At 40.0% G+C, this 22,949-nt stretch overlaps 1 protein-coding gene across 1 annotated transcript in view; it reads left to right on the top strand.

The window, feature by feature from the left end:
• Window positions 1–22,949, top strand: part of magi2a (membrane associated guanylate kinase, WW and PDZ domain containing 2a) — a 383,066-nt gene that overhangs the window by 299,245 nt on the left and 60,872 nt on the right. Inside the window, exons 9-10 of the mRNA XM_059326084.1 lie at window positions 381–563; window positions 8,575–9,261. Of these exons, the coding sequence (XP_059182067.1) occupies window positions 381–563; window positions 8,575–9,261 (870 nt within the window). The remainder of the gene's footprint in view (window positions 1–380; window positions 564–8,574; window positions 9,262–22,949) is intronic.

Consider the following 22,949-nt stretch of genomic DNA (forward strand, 5'->3'; position numbering starts at 1 on the left):
GCTTCCTGCGTAGCCTTTGGGATGGGACTGAAGACCTGCACCACCGATGCTCTCTGCACCCTTTCTGCACCGCTACAACCCGACCCGGCATGGGAGGAGAGGAACGGATTTTAGTGTGTTTGGGTGCTGCATTTGTACCTTGCACGGTAGCCACACCTGCATCTTTCAGCACCACAGACCCACCTCTGTCCACAGTTAAGACCATACCCTGCCAGTTTTCCTGTGGCTACACCCATATCTTACTGGATAAGCTTTACCCATGCCCCCACCCTGTGAGCACTGCCCTGCACCAGCTTTGAGGTCCTTTCAATCTTTGCTTTAAAGCATGCAAAAAGTTTATTTCTGTTTGGTTCATTTCTTTCTTTATGTGTCCTTTGTAGAGAAGCCGCTGTTCACGCGGGACCCCACTCAGCTGAAAGGCAGTTTTTTGTCCACCGCACTCCAAAAGAGCAACATGGGCTTCGGCTTCACTATCATCGGAGGCGACGAGCCGGACGAATTCCTCCAGGTCAAGAGTGTTATCCCCGATGGGCCGGCCGCAGCTGACGGGAAGATGGCCACAGGTAAGCCACAGGCACGGCTCAAACACAACCCGAGACGCAGCCAAATTGAATCACTTACTAACAAAAAACATTTCTTTACCTCTTTATTTATCCATGAACTCTCCTGAGCTACCTGGCAGCGTAAAATACTTAACACACGACAGTCAGTGAACAACCTTCACATGTAGCTCAATAAACTAGGATGTGAAAGGCATAAAAGAAACGTATCCTTGCTTCTGTAAAACGACGTGACATTCCTCGGCACGCATTTGTTCAGGATCACACATTTATTGTATTGCTCATCCGTGTAAAAGCAAATACAGAGAATCACAGAGAGCTACGGAAACCTTGAGAGACAACTGAGTGACCCTTTCACCCTGTCAGCAAGCAATGCTACTTCATCATCACATTAAGCCTTGACCTTTGACCTGCTTGCTCATAAATGCTTCTGCGAGTCAGAAAAGCCTGTAAAGCATGCTGCAAAAGTAGTATAATAGTATGGGTATTGGAGAACAACATTGCACATAACTACATTTCTTTGTATGCTTGGTGATGAATGGAGCAGATGCTGCAGGAATTAAGCTTCAAAGAGAAGCTACATGTGCAGTCGTGGAAAAAAATATGGGACCATTGTTTTCTTCACTTACTTGTTCATTTTAATGCCTGGTGCAACTAAAGAACATGTGTTGGACAAATATAATTATAACAACAAAAAATAGCTCATTAGAGTTTAATCTAAGAGCTGATATCTAGACATTTTCCATGGTTTTCTTGATAATAACCCAAATCATTATCAAGAAAACCATGGAAAATGTCTAGATATCAGCTCTTAAAATAAACTCTTATGAGCTATCTTTTAGTCTCTTGTCATTTTGTGTCTTTCATCTGTCTTGTTGTAGTAATTTTGTGTCCTTGGGTATGTATAATGTATAATGATTTTGGTTATTATCAAGAAAACCATGGTAAATGTCTAGGTATCAGCTCTTAAATTAAACTATTATGAGCCATTTTTGCTGTTATCATTACATTTATCCAAACAACTGTACTTTTAGTTGTACCAGGCATTAAAATGAACAAGAAATTAAAGAAAACAATGGTGTAATCATTTTTTCCATGACTGTAATAATCGTTTTACAGACATTAACAAGAATACCGAACAAACTAAAAGACGAAAAGTACACATCAAAATGTTTTTCCCCAAAGATAGTTTCTGTCATTTTAGTAAGTCCTTATCAAGTATGTAAGTGTTAACTTTTCTCATAAGTTTTTGTTCTCTGTAGTCTGTATTTGTATCTGTTCCGGCCCCCAGATAACCAGATAAAACACAATGATTGACAGCAGTGATTAACTCTCAATTTGGGGCTCAACCAAACACAGACTCTGGCTTCAAATGACGCCACCAGCGAAAGACTGCAGCACCAATATCCAGGATATTTTGGGTTCATTTTTGTACAGCGGGAGGAATAGAAGACACGTCGTCCATCTTTATATAAATTCTATGGTCTGACCTATATTGTTTTGCCTCCTGTGTCTTTGACTTCAGAACACTTGGAAAAAATGTTTTGCCAGGATAACCTTTCTAAGTTCCCCAAAAAATAAATTTAGAAAAATGATCCTCACAAAACTTTTCTTATTTCACTTGGCAAAACTTACTCTGGGCTACACGGTGGTGCAGTGGTTAGCACTCTCGCCTCACAGAAAGAGGGTTGCCGGGATGACTCCGGCCTTCGGCTTCCTCCCACAGTCCAAAAACATGCACTTTAATATTTATAAAACCTTATTTAACACATTAGGTTTAATTGGTGACTCTAAATTGCCCGTAGGAGTGAATGAGAGCGTGGTTGTCTGTCTCTATGTCAGCCCTGTGATAGTCTGGAGACATGAAAACTTAATCTGCTGCAAAAATATAAGAAACATTTTTCAAAAAAGATTATCATTGCAAATCATCTTTTTCACCTGTTTTTAAGCCATAAAAACTGGAAAGAAACAATGTAGATCAGACTTAGATAATGGATCCCCAGAATTTGGTATTTTCTGTCCAAACACCAGTTATTCATGGCTTATCTCAGATTTCTTGATTCCTGCAGCACCTGCTCCTTTTATAAGCTTTCATCAAAAGAAACGGGGTTAAGTGTAAGTTTTCAACCCACATTTACCCCACTTCTGTTAGCGCATTGCAGCCTACACATGGTCAAATTCAGACAGAAATACCCAAATATGTATGCAGTTCATTACAAGTGCATATGCATAATATGCAGGTGCAACTTGCCAAGTTAGCATTGTATAAGGTCTGTATGTGGGTGTCACATGCGTGTGCACCAACTGCAGAGTTTTGTTCTTCCATTAATCATTAAAGGGACTTTGTGAGCACCATAACTCCTGGCTGTGGCCACATGGGGGTGGAACTGCAGCACACACACACATTCACACACTCACTATGACAGACCAGCTGTACTAAAGGTCAAGGGAATAGAACTAGCTGGTTTGTCAGTGCTCTCGGCATGCAATGATGTTTCTATCTGTATGTGTTGGAGCTCATAGTGGTCATTTATCACACGTGAAGTTAGCTGGTCAGGGAGTTTGCTCTGTTGTAAAGCCAGTATTCGTATCCAAAACACTTTTAATGTTCTATTGCATTGTAGTCGTGAATTCTTGCAGAATATTGTGTCATTATCGTCTGTTTCTTTATAAATGTGTCGTGCAGCGGTCCAAAATAGATCCCTTGATGACTAATAAAGCCTGTCCTGACAATACGGCATATAAAACACTTTGGGTGTCTTCTCATCCCCTCCTCTCTCTCTCTCTCTTTCTTTTAGAATCCCCCTCTCTATTTTTTTTCAGAAACAACTAACAAATCCCTCTCACATCTCTACTATCCCCCACCCTCCTCTCCCTTCAGCTCATCTCCATCTCTATCTCACCATCCAGTCTCCATCCCCCTGCTTCGCCTCCCCAGACTTTGTGTCCTACTTCTGCAGTAACAGAGCTAGCTCCATCGAAGTAACTCAGAGCTCGCACTGGACGTAAAAAAAAAAAAAAAACAGGCCTGCGGAGGTGTGAAATTCCCAATTCCAGATAGATAATTTGTGCCGCTTTCTCCTCATGACCCCTCCTGGCTGTCTCCACGACGTGATTACACAACCAGGGAAAACATGTTCAAGCACTTATTGTAAAAGTTTTTCAGAATATCTGATTTGTGACTGGTAGACCACATGCAGGGCAGTTTTGTCCAGGCAAGATGTGTGTTAGCTGTGGTAGTTTTGTGTTTTTGTGGAATACAGAGTATGAGTTATGTTAGTTTGTTGTGGAGAGGCAACGTTGAATACAAAAGGCAGTGGATTTGTTGGTACTGTATGTTTTAAACTGGGAATCTGACTGCTGAGTATCTAGTGTATGTCAAGGTTCAGTACTGAGCCATTTTTCTGATTCAGTGGTGAAATAATATAGACATCAACCTGTGTTTAGATTCCTAAAGGTTCAGCTTAACTTTATGGTATTACTTTGTTTAAAAAACATCTAGTATTGTCTAACAAATTTTGATTTGTAGCGTTCAAAATATAACTTTCTTTTAATTCAGGTTTGCACTTTTTTGGTGACAATTGGTCCTCTTTTTTCTTTTTGGCTAGAGCTCAGAAAATAGTGGATTTTTAAATGCTCTCCAGATGAAGATAGTTTGTAGCAGGAAAACAGCCAATATCTGATTAATCGGCTGCTTTCAGAGCAGTCTATTGCATTATTAATGGCACACTACGACCAACAACCTTATGCTCATGATTTAAAGCTATCTTGGATAAAGTTAACTTTCATTTAAATATAAAACATCTCAGGCGCATATTACCTTGACTTCATGTTTGGAGCTTTCATGGAAAAACTGTGATGTGCCAATTAGTCGTTTAACTTCCACTCTCAGTTAAAGTTATAAGCTGTTTCATGCAGATTAAGCTAACTGGGTTAGGTGCCTATTATTGCCAGGCTTTTTAAATATTTCCAGCAGACTTACTTTGAAACAAGAACTATTTAAAAGGTTCTTAAATATGCACTTGCATATACATCATATGCTACATATGATATCCTACACAATACCATGTTAAAAGACAGAGGCTAATGCTACATTTCTCAAACATAAAAAAACATCCTTATGATGTATTGATCCATGTAGGAGTCAATAAAGAATAAATAAGATAAGACTGTTTTGTATGCTTCTAACATATTGGTGACCCTGTTGGCTGATTAGCTAACAAACTCATTCATATTTTTAAACTGTATTTCTTTGTTTTTAATGTGACAATACAAAAAGCTTTTAGGATCAGGACTAACTGATGTGTTTGACAAATGAAACTCAGATAACATTAGCTAGAGTTGCTGGACTATAAACCTCAAAAGAATGCTGCTAATGTTAGCCTAAACTCTGTTAGCATCCAAGCTTCCATGCAGTGGGGAAATCGTGAACAGGGCTTTTTTTTTATGGAACTTGTAACCCTACAAACTAATGTAGTTAGTTTATGATATCCTCCGTGCTCACAAAAATAAGGCTTAGTCACTGTTGTACAAAAAAGTTAGCTAGTTAGCTGGACATGCTAACGATTGAAGCTTACAGGCAGATAAACACACAACACTCAAAACTTTTGCTGTTGTGTGATTGTTTTTGGGAAGTATTTATCAGTTTTGTCTGTAAAAACTCATTCCTGTATGCCTGTGGTTTACATGTCAGCCTGTTAAACGCTAAACTGACACGCTAAACTGCTCCGTCATCGCGGCCTCGCCTCGGCCACAGAGACCTCTCATTATTTCGACAGCCTCTTGAACGCACCATTAGTCGAAGATGAATATGTCATAAGGAATATGCAAGGATGGGAAAGTGACAGATGTAGTGGCAGTGTGGGCCTTGGTCCCATGAGTGTGGTGTTCACAGTTAAGGTCAGCGTGATTTAGAATACACAAGGGACGAACTGGAGGTTTTATGAGGGTGGAGAGGGGGCTGTTTGGTGGCCAGGGCCGTGTTTTTTGAGGGCCATTTTACCCAATTACACATATCAATTCAGAGTGGTTTTGTGTGAGTTATACGTATTTGTCACTTGGATGTTATCCGTGGTGCTCACAGCATTAGAAAGTTGAGTGTCAAGACACAATGTCCTGGTTAGTGTAGAAGATCCACACATCTGAGTTTCAGAGGCAGATATCACTAAACCTCGGCACATAAAACCAAACCTGTCTGCATACCATTGGTGAGGAAGAAATTTCTTTTTTTGTTGTAATTTGTGCGAATTGACAATTTATCTATCAGCATAAAAGAAGTGGATGTAGCCATTGGTTTGTGCACTACGTACAATTTTGAAGCTCCAAATTTAGTATTTTTAAGCCAGAAGTGACTAATTAGGACCAGTTGGTGCAGCTGGGGATGAGTGCTAAGCTAAATGCTAAGTTACCAGCTAACACTAGCGCTAGATTGCTAGCATGATTAGCAAGGAGCATCTATATTTCACACTGACTGTAATATTAATTGGAATGCCAATTTTGGCAGGAAAATGAAACATAAATTATTTACCAGAAGAAAAGTGTCTTTTAGTTTAATGAAATGCTGACTAAGACATTTTTAGGTCACAGAATGTTGCAATTAACTTATTTGAACTGAAAATCACTGTGGAAGTGACATGTCAATCACAATGTAGCACAACCTAAAGTGTTTCCTGCTGTATTGTCTATTTTACTCCAAACAGGACCATCATTTTCAAGATGAATATCCTGATGTATTGAAGAAGAATTCAAACTAAAATGTATGACCATAAACTCTTTAGGACAATGCTTACTGAGGTAATAAACCAAGTGAGAAATAGGGTCATTTTCTCATTGACTTCTGTACAATGAGACTTATTTTTTGCAACCAGTGGAGTCGCCCCCTACTGGCTATTAGAAAGAATGCAGGTTTAAAGCAGTTCCACACTGGTTTCAACTTCCAGGCCTGGAGGTTACCACCTAATAAGCTTGCTTGGTAGAAGATGTGTCTATTTATATGATGCTTCATGGCTTTCTATTTCTGTGAAACATATTTACACTCTCAATCTTGCTGCATCTCCTCCCCGGTTATAAAGAATGACATCAATGGGCACAGCGAGGGCGATACGAGGTCACGGCACCATCATTTGTTTTCTGCCAGTGTGCTCAACTATTGATTCTGACACTGGCGCTCAAGGCAAATGTCGTCCGCGTTTACCCAGATTAATTAAAAAGTCCCTCACGTCACGCTGCCTCGAGGCGTGAGCTCGCTCTGTCAATACCGGCGGAGCGTTTAAACTTGGAAAGCATTTGTCCGCAGCGGCGTTTACAATGAGAGAGCAATTCGGTGATGTCTTAACTTCCTGTTGTCAGTCAGAGGGGTCAGCGGCCCGCTCCCCTTTTCACTGTCAAATCAGTGTGAATTGCCATGTTGTTTCAGAAAAAAGTGTCATTGAGCCGGCCGTCAGGGCTATTAAAGTGTCCTGCTCACGTCTGAGGAGAATTGGACAGCATGATGCTTGTTGTTAGCAAGGTTAGGGCCAATCACTAAAGCACATGCTTTGCTTTTTAATCATTAAGGATCTTTGTTATTCGCTTTCTCTCCCTGCAACACACACACACACTCCGACCCTGCCCTCTCTCTAAAGAGCGTGACAATTATACCTGCAATTAGAAAATAATTGTTTTCATTATCAACCTAGGTAATGCTGTTTGTCAGACTTTAAAGTGGATCGTGCCTTGTGTTCCTATTTGCCCAGTGTTTTGAAAAAGCTGCATGGTGCCTGCACAGTGGCGCACACAACACCAACACTATATTTAGTAATATGGTTGAGACAAAGATAAGCCTGGATGTGGAGCGCTTTTGTGTGGGAGCGTTTAATTGTCAGCTAGGTTTTATCTACAGTGCAGTATATTGCAGCAGGGAAAATAAAAGCACTTGGCCCCATAAAAGGCAAACATTTTAGCCACTTGTCATCAGCACTATTTTACACTTGAAATGCAGATAGGACATTATCTGCGCTAATGTTTATCAGCAGAAATTGTTTATCGCTTATCATAAGGGAAATGAAAGCAGAGACTGTGCTGATGTGCAGCATCTGTAATTCACTGCAGTTTCTCACTTCTTTACTGGCCTTCCTACTGCGGGTTTAATATGCATATTCCAATTCTAAGATGATTCAGTTCTTATTTGAGTACTTCCCATTCAAATTTTAACCTTTTTTTAACATTCTTACAATGTCATTACAATCGACATTTCCATGGTTTTCTTGATAATAACCAAAATTCTTAAGAAAACCATGGAAAATGTCTAGATATCAGCTCTTAAATTAAAAGCTTCTCAGCTATTTTCGTTTTTATCATTATATTTGTCCAAACAAATGTACCATGCATCCAAAGAAACGTAGTTATGTGCAATGTTGTTCTCCAATACCCATACTATTATACTACTTTTGCAGCATGCTTTACAGGCTTTTCTGACTCACAGAAGCATTTATGAGCAAGCAGGTCAAAGGTCAAGGCTGAATGAAAACAAGGGTGGTCTAATCGTTTTTTTTCCATGAATGTATCTTTGACTCTGTATAGATTTCAGTGTTCCAGGCATCACATCTGACCATTATGTATGCATATTCCAATTCTAAGATGGTTCAGTTCTTATTTGAGTACTTCCCATTCAAATTTTAACCTTTTTTTTTACATTCTTACAACTACTGCTCTCCTGAAGTGGCCGATATCCATGATATCCTCCAACTTTGTCCTCTAATGTCATCTTTTTCCAATATTTCCAACTGTAATATCACTGCTCAGCCTTCCCTGTACTGTTTCTGAGGTCAATTTTACCAAATTTTCCATGACTGTATCGTTGACTCTGTATAGATTTCCAGGCATCACATCTGACCATTATGTTTCTATAGATGGATAGATGGATAGATAGATAGATAGATAGATAGATAGATAGATAGATAGATAGATAGATAGATTGGACTTTATTGTTCAACGTGGTGGAAATTTGTCTTATTTTTTCTCCTTTTCTTTGCAGGTGATGTCATCGTCTACATCAACGATGTGTGCGTCCTGGGCACCACCCACGCCGACGTGGTCAAACTCTTCCAGTCGGTTCCGATCGGCCAAAGCGTGACGTTGGTCCTGTGCCGCGGCTACCCTTTGCCCTACGACCCGGAGGAAGCCGCCAACAGCAACAACAACACCACCACCACCACCATCATCTCCCCGCTGGGCATCATGGAGCAGCGTCCCATCATGGTGAACGGCCGCTCGGGCTACGACAACTACCTGGACTACCTGTCCCGCACGGCGCGCTTCGTCACGGACCCCGGCCAGGACCAGGTGAACGCCCAGCAGCAGCTGCTCACGCCCCACCCGGGGGACACCCACTTGGACGGCTCGCTCCCGCCCACCACCGGCACCACGCCCCCTGACAGCGTCTCCATGGCGTCGTCGGGGGCGACGCAGGGGGAACTACTCACCCTCACTATGGTGAAGGGCGTGGAAGGTTTTGGCTTCACTATCGCGGACAGCGCCACGGGCCAGCGGGTGAAACAAGTGCTGGAGCCTCTGGGCTGCCCGGGCCTGTGTGAGGGCGACCTGATTGTGGAGATTAACAAGCAACACGTGCAAGGATTCTCACACACGCAGGTGGTGGAGCTGCTCAAGGAGTGTGCCGTGGGAACGGAGACCATCCTGGTGGTGCAGAGAGGCGGAACAGGTAAGATCAATGGCTGCAGGTAGGGACGCTGGGAAGGTTTTCGGCTCAACACGAGCACTTAAATCTCCCCGCGTCTACTCCATATTTGCCTTTCTGTCTGCCTATTCATCTATGTCATCTTCTGGCGTTGGTAGCTGAGTGTGTCTGTGTGTGTGTGTGGTCCAGTCCGAAGGCTGCAGAAACTAATCATGCAGTGTTGGACAATGGCTGACTGATGCACAGCCCTTCCTATTTCTCTTCCCTCTGAGAGAAAAACCTTCACTTTATTTAAGGAGATGGCTCTCTGCTCTGGTCAACGCAACATGTCCTTTGATTTAGGTGCATGCTTTTTGCAGAGTGCAGAGTTATTTTCAAAGTCACTTTTGTGTGTTTTTATCATGCCAGTTTCATACGTATAGCAAATTTTTAGCTTGTTGTGTGAGTCACGAATAAAAGCCCCAAAATTAAAGCCTGTCAGAAGTAGCACAGTTTTTCCACAATATACTGCTAGACTGCAAATGGCTCTGGAGTGCTTTCCACCCTGTGTTTTTCAGAATGTGTGGCCCTCTGACAATCATAATTATGCACTGCACTCTGTCGTGTGTCACACACAGGGTTGTGATTTGCAGAATCAACAGGTAGCCGACTGTTTTCTGCTCTGTAAGTGTGTGTGAGGAGTGCCGTGTGCAGAAATGTCTATGATGGTTTCCCAGAAAAAGCTGAAACTTTCAGACAGCTTTCTTCTAATGGCGATGGCTTTGACATTGAAGGAAAAAGAAGAAAGCTTCACCGTCGTGTCTTCCGCTGAATGTGCATACGGCTCAAATGACAGAGCATAAGTTGTGTGTAAGCTGTGATCTGCCTGCAAACCGAGCTGGCCTTCTTATTGAATTGTGGAGGTAGTGCATCTGCCAGCAATGACTCAGCCAAAGCTTGGGCGTTGAAGATTAAAACGTTAGATTTTAATTAAATCTAGAAACAGCAACAGCGGCTCTTCATCAACCGAGCAGATAGGATTTGTCTCCGAAACCTTGTTGTTAAATGGTTCCTCTCTTTGAGTTTACCTGTCCTCCATTTGTCTTGGCATCCTCTAAGTGACGACACATGAACTTCAGCTCGCACTCATCTGTAGTGCGAGCCGGAAGCCACGCCAACTGGATTGGAAGACCAAAAAACTGCTCTTGCTTTTGTGCCGAACCAATTTGTAGCTCTGTATTTTGCCTCTTTGTGTTGTGTAATGTCACTTACCAATCATAATGCCAAGTGCCTGGTGCCACAGACACCGCTGAGACTCGCCCACAAAGGTCAGCAGCGCCCTCTGAATAGATTTATTGCCATTTATTCCTTTATTAGGCTGCCCGTGTCTCTGTCAGTGAGCAGGGAGCCAACAACGAGGAGGAGGCGGAGAAACAGAGTGAAGAAATTAGCTTCGAGCAGCGACGAGGACACTTTCTAATCCAAAAAGAAGAGGAGAAAATAAAAATATTTAAGCCAGTACCTCTAAAATATCATCTGCCAACCCATAAACACACATACACACATGGGAGGGGTCAAAAGTTTTGTGCCACCGTCTCAAAAAATCTCCAATCTGTCAACACACACAAACATAAAAACACACAGTCTCCCATCTGCGCAGGAAGCTAACGGTGAAGCGCTCCCGCCATCTGTCCGGGGTTCTTCTCTGGCGGCAGAGCTTTAGAAGGTCGAAACAAGCGCGCCCATCTAAAAAGCAGCCTGTTGGCCCGTGGAGAAAATGGCAACCTTATTTACATGCTGTATTTCATCTCATTATTCCAAATCTGGATGTGGCTTAGCTCCACTACACAACAATACGCCAGGGTGCCGTGTCACATCTGCTCGTGTTGATTTCCTGCGACTTGACAAGCTGTGGGTGCTAGAGGTGGAAAAAGAAACGTCCGTGCCACCCAGCCTGCTCCGACGGTAGCATGATTGCATATGGCGCACATATGAGCAGAAATGAGTAAGGCTGAGGAAAAAGGTGCCAAGAATCCCAGCTGGGTGGAGTTTTTCGACACGGTAGATGTCTTGAGAGTGTTTTGTGGATTTAACAAGAAAAACACTGTCAGACTTTAAGCTCATTAAGATCAGAGACTTCAGACGCTCCTGGGAGAGAACGGTCACAATAAAGTCTTTGTAATTTCTGTCTGTGAACTGTTTTCTTCACAATAGAGATAAACATGGAGAACGGGACTGAAAGAGAAAACCACATATCTAGATTTTTCATGTGGCGAAGCTAATGATCTGTTATTTTTCTTAAAGTCTTGTGATGTTAGCTTTGTTGACTTTTTTACCTTCTTAAGTTGTCTCCCCTTCCTACACTTTAAAATGGTGGTACGGTAAAAAGGGTTTAGGGTGCTGTTTTTATGCTCACAGGCAGAAATTGAAGCAATGGTTTTCCACTTGGGAAGTTCTCACATGTCTTTCTCTATATTTGAAGGTCCCATGTTGTAAAAAAAAAAATTAGATCTACATCTCTTTTTTATCGTAAAGCAGGTCTAGAGATGTGAGATGTGCTCAGTCAGTGTCCGTAGTTATTCCCACAAAAATGTATTGGGACCATAGTTATTGTGGCAGGAGCGAAGGAGGAAGTGAAATAACATAGTATAAAGAGCAATAAAGTCTGTTTAGGGCCAGTGAGAGATGTGGTAGATGGCTCAAACAAACACAGGACTTTTTGTGTCCCCTGTGAACCGAAAAGCCAACATTGTTGTTCAAAGTTGACTTCTGCATCGTATTTAATGCCGCTGTACTGTAGGTGATGTGATTATTTTGTATAGAACATCTAAAACACATAATATTGTGCAGCAGCGTGGGAGCTTTCTACTGATGCCTGTGATGATGAGAAGCTTTTTTTATGCTCACAGGCAGAAATTGAAACAGTGGTTTTCAACTTTGGACTTTCTCACATTTATTTCTCTATTCAAAGGTCCCATGTTGTAAAAATGTGAGATCTACATGTCTTTTTTCATCATAAAGCAGGTCTAGTTGCTATATAAATGCTGTAAAAAGTAGTCAAACAATCCATCCAGCAGAGATGTAAGTTGTGCTCAGTCAGTGTTTGTAGTTATTCCCACAAAAACATATTGTGGCTGCAGTTATTGTGACGGGACCAAAGGAGCAAGTGAAACAACATAGTATAAAGAGCCATAAAGTCAGTTTCGTGGTTGAGAGATGTGGTGGATGAGTCAAACAAACACAGGACTTGTTGTGTCCCCTGTGAACCCAAAAGTGAACACACAGGCAGAAATTGAAGCAGTGGTTTTCAACTTGGGAAGTTCTCACATTTCTTTATCTATTTAAATGTTCTAAAAAAAAAGTGAGATCTACATGTCTTCTTTTTATCATAAAGCAGGTCTAGTTGCTGTATAAATGCTGTGAAAGTAGTCAAACAATCCGGCAGGGTCTTTTTGTGCCCCCTATGAACCCAAAGTCAACATTGTTGTTTAAAGTTGACTTCTACATCATGTTTAATGTTTTATATAGAACATGTAAAACAGATGAAATTGTGCATCAGAGTTGGAGCTTTATAACGATGCCTGGTTTAGACTATGCTTGTGGTACTACAGGTTGCAATAGAACAATAACTTTTTTGTGGATTTAGGAGAAATCGAAAAGAAAATATACTCAAATTTGCACCTATATGTTTGTTTTTGTATGTTTTCTTTCCACTTTTCTAAAAGATGTGTCAGACTCCCAGCAACCACTGTGAGGTTTGAGATGCAGCTGATTCCCGCCCAACTTTCCCAACAGAAAGGCCAGCTTCGAGCATTTAGCCAAGCAATTTCCCATCGAAATAAAACTGTCACCATGCTGCTGGAATGATGTTCCGCCTCTTAACACACCACAATTTGGCCCGATGCTTTAGACCACTGGACACCGGCCACACAATCTAATTGAACTGGCTGTTAAGTGCTTGTGCACACTGGCCGGTGCAGTGCGGAGCGAGGCGGCCGACTGATATCCGTCACTAAACAACTGTCACGCTTCCGCTGCTGGCACACGCTCCAAAGACTCGCCAGTTCAGCGGCGACCACACAGCTCATCACTTTTACTCAAAACACAATCTGAAGCGGAGGATTGGGCGAGCACTCTGAGCTGACTAAGTTTAAAAGTGTGTGAGTGTGCATATTTCTGCATGACGGAATATATTCTGCAGACAGAGCGACCACTACCTCTTGGCATCTGGTCTCAGCGAAAACACACAAACACTTAGGAATGTAAAGGAAGGATAGACAGCATTTCGAGCAGGGGTCTCAAACTCAGATTACCTGGGGGCCGCTGGAGGCAGTATCAAAATGACCAAAAAAAGACACAAAATTACAAAAAAAGACACAAAATGACAGAAAAAACAGAATAATTAAAAAAAGACACAAAAAGACCAAAAAGACACAAAATTACTAAAAAAAAAAGACACAAAATTACCAAAAAAAGACACAAAATGACCAAAAAAGACACATAATTACCAAAAAAGACACAAAATTATTGAAAAAAAGACACAAAATGACAAAAAATACACAAAATGACACAAAAAGACACACAATTATTTAAAAAGACACACAATTATTTAAAATGACCCAAAAAAGACACAGAATTACCAAAAAAGGCACAAAATGACAAATAAAAGACACAAAATTATTAAAAAAGATACACAATTATTAAGAAAAGAAAGAATTAACAAAAAAGACAACATTATTTAAAAAAGACACAAAATTATTAAAAAAGACACAAAATTATTAAAAAAAGACACACAATTATTAAAAAAGACACAAAATTATTTTATAAAGACACAAAATTACCAAAAAAAGTAATTAAAGGGACCTTCCACACACAACATGGTAAAGTGCCATGCATATAAAACTCACATTAAACTTTCATATCAAGGTGAGGGCCACAAAATATCATCACAATTGGCAGCGTTGGCCAGCGAGCCGTGAGTTTGAGACCCATGATTTCGACCCATCCAACAATACTGTTATGGCTGTTGTGTGGTGCAGCTGCGATGATGACACACTCTTAATGTCCAGCAAGCACAAATGGCTGGCGAGGCGAGGAAGGTTCACAGATTGAGCCTCATCAATAATTACAGGTCTCTTTCTCTCTCTCTCTCACACACACACACACACACACACACACACCTCCTGTCTGTGTTGCAGCTCTTTATCTGTGAACGTGCAGTGAACTAAAACATGGAAACAGTGTCCTAAATTAAATTGGTAAACAGAAAAAAAAAATGCCAGCCAAAATATTTTTCAACCAGCCTTAAAAACCTCATGAGATACAAAGTCATTAAAAACACTGCAGCTCATTGTTTTGCTGTCGTTAAAACGCTGATCTGGTGTGAGGTTGTCATGGTAACAAACGAGCATAACGACCCATATGAGCGTTTTCATGTTACACAGCGGACTGGAGTGATCTAAAATAGCACACACGTCTTTACACATACACATCAGGTTCGTGGTTGTGAAAAAAAGGCTGCAGTTTTGTTGAATTTAGGCTACAAAACCACTGATTTAGTTCCAGGGCAAAAAAAATACTCATTAGGCGTTATAGTTTAAAATTAAAAAGACAGTTTAAATATTAAATAGACGTACGTAAGTGCCGGAAGTGAAGTAGTTACGAGGATGATGTGACTACCAGAAGTGACATAGTTATGTAAAAATGTGATGCACAGAAGTTCAGAGATGGAATTTATTTTATTTTATTGAGCTTGATGACAATGGAGAAAATGATTAAAGCCAGAGAATCGGTTCATAGAGGATTCTTTATTCCAGATTACAAAATTTATACATATAATTTATACAGGTTACAAAATGAATGTGTGGTTCTGAAAATACAAGAAACAAAAGCTAAAATCACATTCTTTAAAACTGTACTTTGCAAAAGTCTTGGTCAGGTGTTAAGATTTATACTGGTTTGAAGGCAAAAGGTGCTCACTGCAAATATTGATTTGATTTAGATTTTCCTTCTGGTCACTCACTTTGCATTTTGTTAATTGAAAATTGAAAAAATAAAATATTAACATTTCTATTTTTGATTTTCTTATTTGTCAGCAACTTTTCAGACCTGCCTAGAACTTCTGCACAGTGCTGTACATATATATAAACCTAAACAACCTGGTGACACATCCATACAGTCATTTTCAGTTTAATTTAAGAGCTGATATCTAGACATTTTCCATGGTTTTCTTGATAATAATCAAAATCATTATCAAGAAAATCATGTAAAATGTCTAGATATCAGCTCTTAAATTAAACTCTTATGAGCTATTTTAGTTGTTATCATTATATTTGTCCAAACAAATGTACCTTTAGTTGTACCAGGCATTAAAATGTACAAAAAATTGAAGAAAAAGGGTGGTCTAATAATTTTGTCCATGACTGTAGGCTGATTTTATTGTCATCTGACAGAGCCAGGCTAGCGGTTTCCCTCTGTTTCCACTCTTTGTGCTAAGCTAAGCTAACTTCTCTGGCTGTAGCTTCATAATTAGCTCACAGACCTGAGAGCAGCATTGGTCCTCTCGTCTAATTCTCTGAAATAAAGCGAATCAGCATATCTCCCAAAATGTCCAACTGTTTTTCAAAGAACAACATTTTATGTATCATTAAATCTATAAGCTGTGGTCAGATGGCGACACTGTTTTGGATGTCATCCTTTTCTTTACTAAAACAAGTTTTTGCTTTTTAAGTCTTGTGTCACGACTTCCAAACAACTCGCCCTCAAAAACGGAGGCGTTTCTGCAAAGCTGCCCGCCAATTTGCCGCCCAAACACCGAGCCGCTTATGACCGAAACCATCCAGTCAATTAAGCCCCATCACCTTGAAAAAGCCCACGCTCGTAATGTAGTTTTGATATTTAGCCATCCCTTAAATTTGAGTTTGACTCCTGAGCCATTTTAGCCCAACAAATGGGCACTCTGTCTCTCATCACCAGTAATTATTGTGCCTGCGCACGTGTGTGTGTGTGTGTGTGTGTGTGTGTGTGTGTGTGTGTGTATGGCAGACAGCCTCATTAGTGGCTATCTAGACCATTAACAGGCTGTGTCCTCGTTGCCACACCAGCAGAGACACAGGGCTGTAATTAGCTGCGGAGACTTTCAGCTCGTTCACATGTACGCTCGCCCATTTAGCTTCCCTCTAACTGGCCGCTATTCTCCCTCGCCGCAGCCCGCCCACACACTCACACACAAACGCCTGAGCCACATGGTTTGATTCACACAGGTTGTACGCACACCTACACGACAGCCGGGCACACACTTTCTTCCTCGTCTTGTATCGCGCATGTCCCCCAAAGGCAGCCAGCCTTCTGCACACATAAGCCCCCGCACACTTACATAAACTCCCCTCTCTCGTACTACCGCGGGCAAACTGCTCGTTGTGAGTCAGCAGCCCCGCGTTTGACCTTTCACTCGAGATTAGTCGTGTGCACACGGATGACCAGAGGCTCCTCTAGGAACCACGCAGACCTCAGGTGAAGGTCCGCTTTGTGGAGAAAGGAATAAAGAAAGAAGGAGGGTTTGATTCACTGAGCCTCCTCCAGCCTCCCAGGGAATGGCTGTGTAACTAGACAGTGATTCATTGGATGTGTGTGTGCAAGATAGAATAGTTGGAAACAAAAGAGAGGAAAGAGAAAAGGAGGAGAGAGCGCAGGAGAGTGATGAGTTCGGCTCTCTGCCAGGAGACCGTAGACTGTCGGCCGTGTTCACACTTACAGCTCTGTCCCCGCAAACCTGGAGGAGCCGTCCGCCGGGGGATCGATACCCCGTCCGGTCGGTCCGCGGGAAGACAGCCAAGGGGCTTTTTGCATGATGGAAGAGCTGCAGAAATCGGATCATAGCAGGAGTAGAAAGAGTTAAACACAGCTAATGGTGTTTAGCCTTGTTGCCATCACAATTAAATCACAAAAGTGCCCACAAGTGTCATTAGTGTTGGAAATATTCTCCACATGCGATATATATTGAACTATTTACATGTTTACAACTTATCCTGTCCTCTCCTCTCGGCTCTGTGTAAACAGATTTTCTGTGAATGTTTGTCACCTGATCGTTCGTCTCAGCAGAATCAATCATGGCTGCACAGTTGCACTAAGGATTGCAGAATTTATTGTTTTTAACAGGATCTGATGATTGCAAACGGTTCATTTTTGGCAACCTTTTAAAGAAAATATATACCTTAAGGGTTCAAAGTGTCAATATATTCGTTTCCGTTCTTTTTTTTTCTTTATTGACAGAAAACTTAATACAAAAAATGTCAGATCACCTAAAACAGAACATACATTCACAGCCAAGGGGCTTTTTGCATGAAGTATGAGCTGCAGAGATCGGATCATAGCAGCAGTGGAAGGGGTTAAACACAGCTAATGGTGTTTAGCCTTCACAATTAAATCACAAAAGTTCTGCATCTCCTCCCCGTGTGTGTGGGAGACTCACTAAACTTTAAACAAATTAAGCGCTCCTGTTAGATGAGATGGAGTGATTAGCCAGTGATTGCATGAGCGTGGTTAAATAAATTGAAGAATAAGAATAGAATAATGAGAATATTGCAGAATAACACAGTTATAGTGTTGTTAATCATAAAGAAAAAGTGGATTTTCTCAACTAAATTATTTTTTAAAAATTGGAAAAAATAGAATTTATATATAGAACAGTTTTAAAAGTGCCCACAAGTGTCATTAATATTGGAAAAATGTGTCACATGTATTACATCTTGAACTATTTGCATTTTTACAACCTCTCCTGTCCTCTCCTCTCGGCTCTGTGTAAACAGATTTTAAGTGAATATTTGTCAAGACTAGAAGTGAGAACAACTCAAAAATGTTATTTGTGCAAAATAACATAGTTATAATGACGATAATCATAAAAAAAGTTGATTTTCTCAACTAAATTATTTCAAAAACATTTTTTTAATAGGATTTATATATATAGAACGGTTTTCCAAGTGCCCTCAAGTGTCATTAATATTGTAAAAATTCTCCACATGCGATACGTATTGAACTATTTGCATTTTTTACAACCTCTCCTGTCCACTCCTCTCGGCTCTGTGTAAACAGATTTTCAGTGAATATTCGTCACGTGATCGTTCGTCTCAGCAGGATCAATCATGGTTTCACAGTTGCACTAAGGATCGCAGAATTTTATTGTTTTTAACAGGATCCGATGATTGCAAACGGTTAATTTCTACAAGAAAATATATATCTTAATGGTTCAGAGAGTTAATATAGTCATGTCCGTTCTTTTTTTTGTCTTTATTGACAGAAAACTTGATGTATGAGTTGCAGAAATCGGATCATAGCAGCAGTGGAAGGGGTTAAACACAGCTAATTGTGTTTAACCCCTTCACAATTAAATCACAAAAGTTCTGCATCTCCTCCCCGTGTGTGTGGGAGACTCTCTAAACTTTAAACGAATCAAGCGCTCCTGTTAAATGAGATGGAGTGATTAGCCAGTGATTGCATGAGCGTGGTTAAATAAATTGTGCTGTTTTGAGCTTTAATATCATGCATATTCAACCATGGGCCTTGCAAAATAATTTGTGTTGCATGCAGCCACAATGAGGCTGAGAACATCGGGCGAACGTTTGAATAGAAGTGGACAAAATCGGTTTTCTGCCGCGGATGTTTGTGTGAAGCTGCCAGAGATACATATTCATAAAGGGCTGAGAGATTCATGCTGCCACCAATTCTGGTCTTATCATAGTCTCATTTGAATAATTGAAGGGCTAGTATTAGCCTCTCAATGAAATTAAAGAGATCTGTGTTTTTGTATGGGGAGCTTTATGTGTGTGAAATCGTCAGATGTGTGTGTGTGCAGAAAGGCTCCAAAAAAACACCAATTCAGACCTCTTTAATTGGAGTTTTGTGCAGGAATTGAAAGCAAGGCACGACATCAAGCGGTCCCATTCATCGCTACCTGAAGGCTGAGGCAGGTGGAGGGTGGAACACTTATGCACAGACACACACCGACAACTTTACCCGTTCATTATGGAGCCTGAATAAGGGAGATATTCTGCCCTCATTACTGGTGGTTTACTGATTTTTGCATCACAAAAGGACGACACTTAAGCGCCATTCCCACTGGATAAAAACCCACTAACATCTGGAGTTTGTCTTGAGTGGGAAAAGTTGCAATCTGGATAAATCCCAGGAGAAATTAGGGATGGGCGATATGGACCAAAAGCCATATCTCAATATATATCAATATATATGATATATATCCCGATATTTTTAGCGCAAAGTGAGAGCAAATGTTCAGCCTAAGTCAAATATGATGTCACAAGTAGTTTTATTTAAACGTTTATTTAACCCATTTAAGCCGGGAAAGCATTCCTGCATTTCTACCATTAAAACCGGGGGCACTCTTGCTTTATTCTACCATTAAAGTCGGGAAAGCGGATATGTCGTTTTGTAGTATTTGTAGTTTTTTCCACCTATTTTCGGTCTCTCGGCCAATGAAATGCATCAGAATACATGTGGGAGTGTCACAATGCAACATGGGACTTTTCCAGAACTAAAATCATGGCGGAAGACGACTATAGGGTATCAGGATATCAGTCATCAGGGACTCAGATATAACAGGTGTAAGCTCTCAGATACTTTTAGAATTTTATTTCTATCTGCTACAGAAGCTGAAAAACTCCAGAAAAACTTCAGGTTTAAGGGGGTTATTTTAAAATCGCCCATAGGTTTTACAGGCATTTTTTCCACTTGTTTTAGGCCTAAATGGGTTAAGTGAACATAAATACTGTATAACAAAAGGAGTACCTTTTAAAAAAAAAAAAAAAATCAAAGCTCCATAAAGTGCATAAATAAATATATTAATATGAGGAAAGAATAATGAACATTACAAAACAACTAAATATGACAAACCCTAGTAAGGGCAGCATTTATATATAAAGAAAGAAAAAAATTGAACAATATTGATATATGCGATATGGTCTAATTCCATATCACATGTAAAAAAGAATGATGATGATGATGATCTTAGGGCTGGGCGACATATCAATATAAAAAATATCGATATATTGGCCAGCCCTAGGATAAATCACTCTTTTTATTAGCTCTGATGTGATCTCCAGTGATGGAAACATGAACCCTAGTGGACCTTTTCCCCCAGAAAGACCTAAAGAAAGACTTGTTTAATTTGGCGCCATGTTTTACTCAGTAGACGAGCATATTGGAGACATCAGGTTTATTAATTCAACACGGAGCTAAAATCAAATCACAATTATGTAAAATGATGTTCGCCAAATGAGTCAGTGTCTGTTTATGAGTCGTTAGAAATCATAAATCATATTTTCAAAGGGAAACGGTCTGTTTCATTCGGTTGCCTGTGAATGCAGCATATTCCCTTTGTGCATGCATCAGTCCTGAGCTTCTCTGCCAGAAGCTGTCATGAATTGACTTTTTATCCAGTTTTTAAGCCACATTTTTACTCTACACCTTTTAGATTTTGGTTGTTTTTCCCTATATTTAATCCAGCTGAAAGATTTTAGTCATCAGAGAAACAAGAGGAGTAAATGTTTGCAGCTTGGCTCACAGCCCCTCCAGAACATCCAGTGTCCATTGGAAAAACACTGATTTTATAGGTCAAACTGCCCTTTTCAGTGTTTTCATCGGTTTTAATCATCTGCTCCGTTTGTTTTGGAGAGAAGGAGACCTCTGCGGGTAATTCGGCTCCCAATAAAAACCTCCTGAACGTCTGGATCTGAAGTTAACAGAGAAACAAGCTGACCAAACTCTGCTAAACAGCCTCAGAGAAACTGATTTTTTCAGTGTTTTTTGCCGGTTTAATCAGTGAGTCTGTTTGTTCTGGAGAGAAGGAGACTTTTGCGGATAAATTGACTCCTGGTATAAAAACGATAAACTCTGAAGGAATCCTAACTGGGAGAGAGTAGAGAGAAAGTAGACAGCAGCGTTCTGTCATTTATGATTAAGAAACCCTGAGTTTCCAACTTTGAAAATGTTGCAACACTAGTCACAGGTCGCTTTATTTATTGATTTTAACAGGATCTGGTTATTCCAAACGGTTTATTTTTGGCAACCTTTTAAAGAAAATATGTACATTAAGGGTTCAGAGAGTTAATGTAGTCATTTATGTTCTTTTTTTCCTGATTGACAGAAAATTTTATGCAGAAAATGTCAGATCACCTAAAACAGAACATACATTCACAGTCTATAAAAAATAATCCAAACCACTTTTTTGGGGGAAAAAATAAAATTATTGCTGCATTTAAAATTAATAGCTCAGAATTTAACCCTTAATGGCAGAAAATCACAAATTGCACATTTAACAAAAGAGCCATTAAGGTTAAATATCAGCCGAAATGAAAAGTCTTGCTTTAGGAGTCATATAAAGGCATATTTTAGTCAATTGTCTAACACGGCACCCAGATCTGCTAAATTGAGCGAGATCTTAATGGAGTCCATGTTTAAATGATGGTATTAATCAGTCAAGGATATTATCGCCAGTTAACAAAAGTTGACGTTAATCATAAAAAAGGTGTTTTTCTCTGATAAATTATTTTTTATAAATTGGAGGAAAAAAATGAATTTATATACACAACAGTGTCATTAATATTGGAAAAATTCTCCACATGCGATACATTTTGAACTATTTGCACGTTTACAACCTCTCCTGTCCTCTCCTCTCAGCTCTGTGTAAACAGATTTTAAGTGAATATTTGTCACGACTAGAGTGGGAACAACTCAAAAATGTTATTTTTGCAAAGTAACACAGTTATAATAACGTTAATCATAAAAAAAAGTTGATTTTCTTGACTAAATTATTTTTTTTTAAATTGAAAAAAACTAGAATTTATATATAGAACCGATTCCAAGTGCACACAACTGTCATAAATATTGTAAAAACTCTCCACATGCGATACATATTGAACTATTTTAATTTTCACAACCTCTCCTGTCCTCTCCTCTCAGCTCTGTGTAAACAGATTTTCAGTGAATATTTGTCACGTGACCGTTCAACTCAGCAGAATCAATCATGGCTTCACAGTGTCGCTGAGGAGCAGAATTTAACCAATAGTGGTGAAAAATCACAAATTGCACATGCAATTGAAGTTAAATATCAGCCGAAATGAAAAGTCTTGCTCTAGGAGTCTCATAAAGTCATACGTTATGATTTAGGAGTGTAATTTGTCTAACAGGGAGCCCTAATCCGCTAAATTGAGCGAGATCTTAATGGAGTCCATGTTTAAATGATGGTATTAATCAGTCAAGGATATTATCGCCAGTTAACAAAAGTTGACGTTAATCAAAAAAAAGGAGTTTTTGTCTTATAAATTATATACAACAGTGTCATTAATATTTAAATAAATCTCCACGTGCGATACATATTGATCTATTTTAATTTTGACAACTTCTCCTGTCCTGTCCTCTCCTCTCAGCTCTGTGTAAACAGATTTTCAGTGAATATTTGTCACGTGACCGTTCATCTCAGCAGAATCAGGAGCAGAATTTAAGAAATAGTGGCGGAAAATCACAAATTGCACATGCAATTGAAGTTAAATATCATCCGGAATGAAAAGTCTTGCTCTAGGAGTCTCATAAAGTCATACGTTATGATTTAGGAGTATAATTTGTCTAAGAGGGAACCCTGATCCGCTAGATTGAGCGAGATCTTAATGGAGTCTGGTGAGTAGAAAGACAGGAGTGGCGTGTTTGTGACAAGGAGTAAAAAG

The sequence above is a fragment of the Centropristis striata genome, chromosome 22 (assembly GCF_030273125.1).
Source record: "Centropristis striata isolate RG_2023a ecotype Rhode Island chromosome 22, C.striata_1.0, whole genome shotgun sequence".
In the NCBI taxonomy this organism is placed as follows: Eukaryota; Metazoa; Chordata; class Actinopteri; order Perciformes; family Serranidae; genus Centropristis; species Centropristis striata.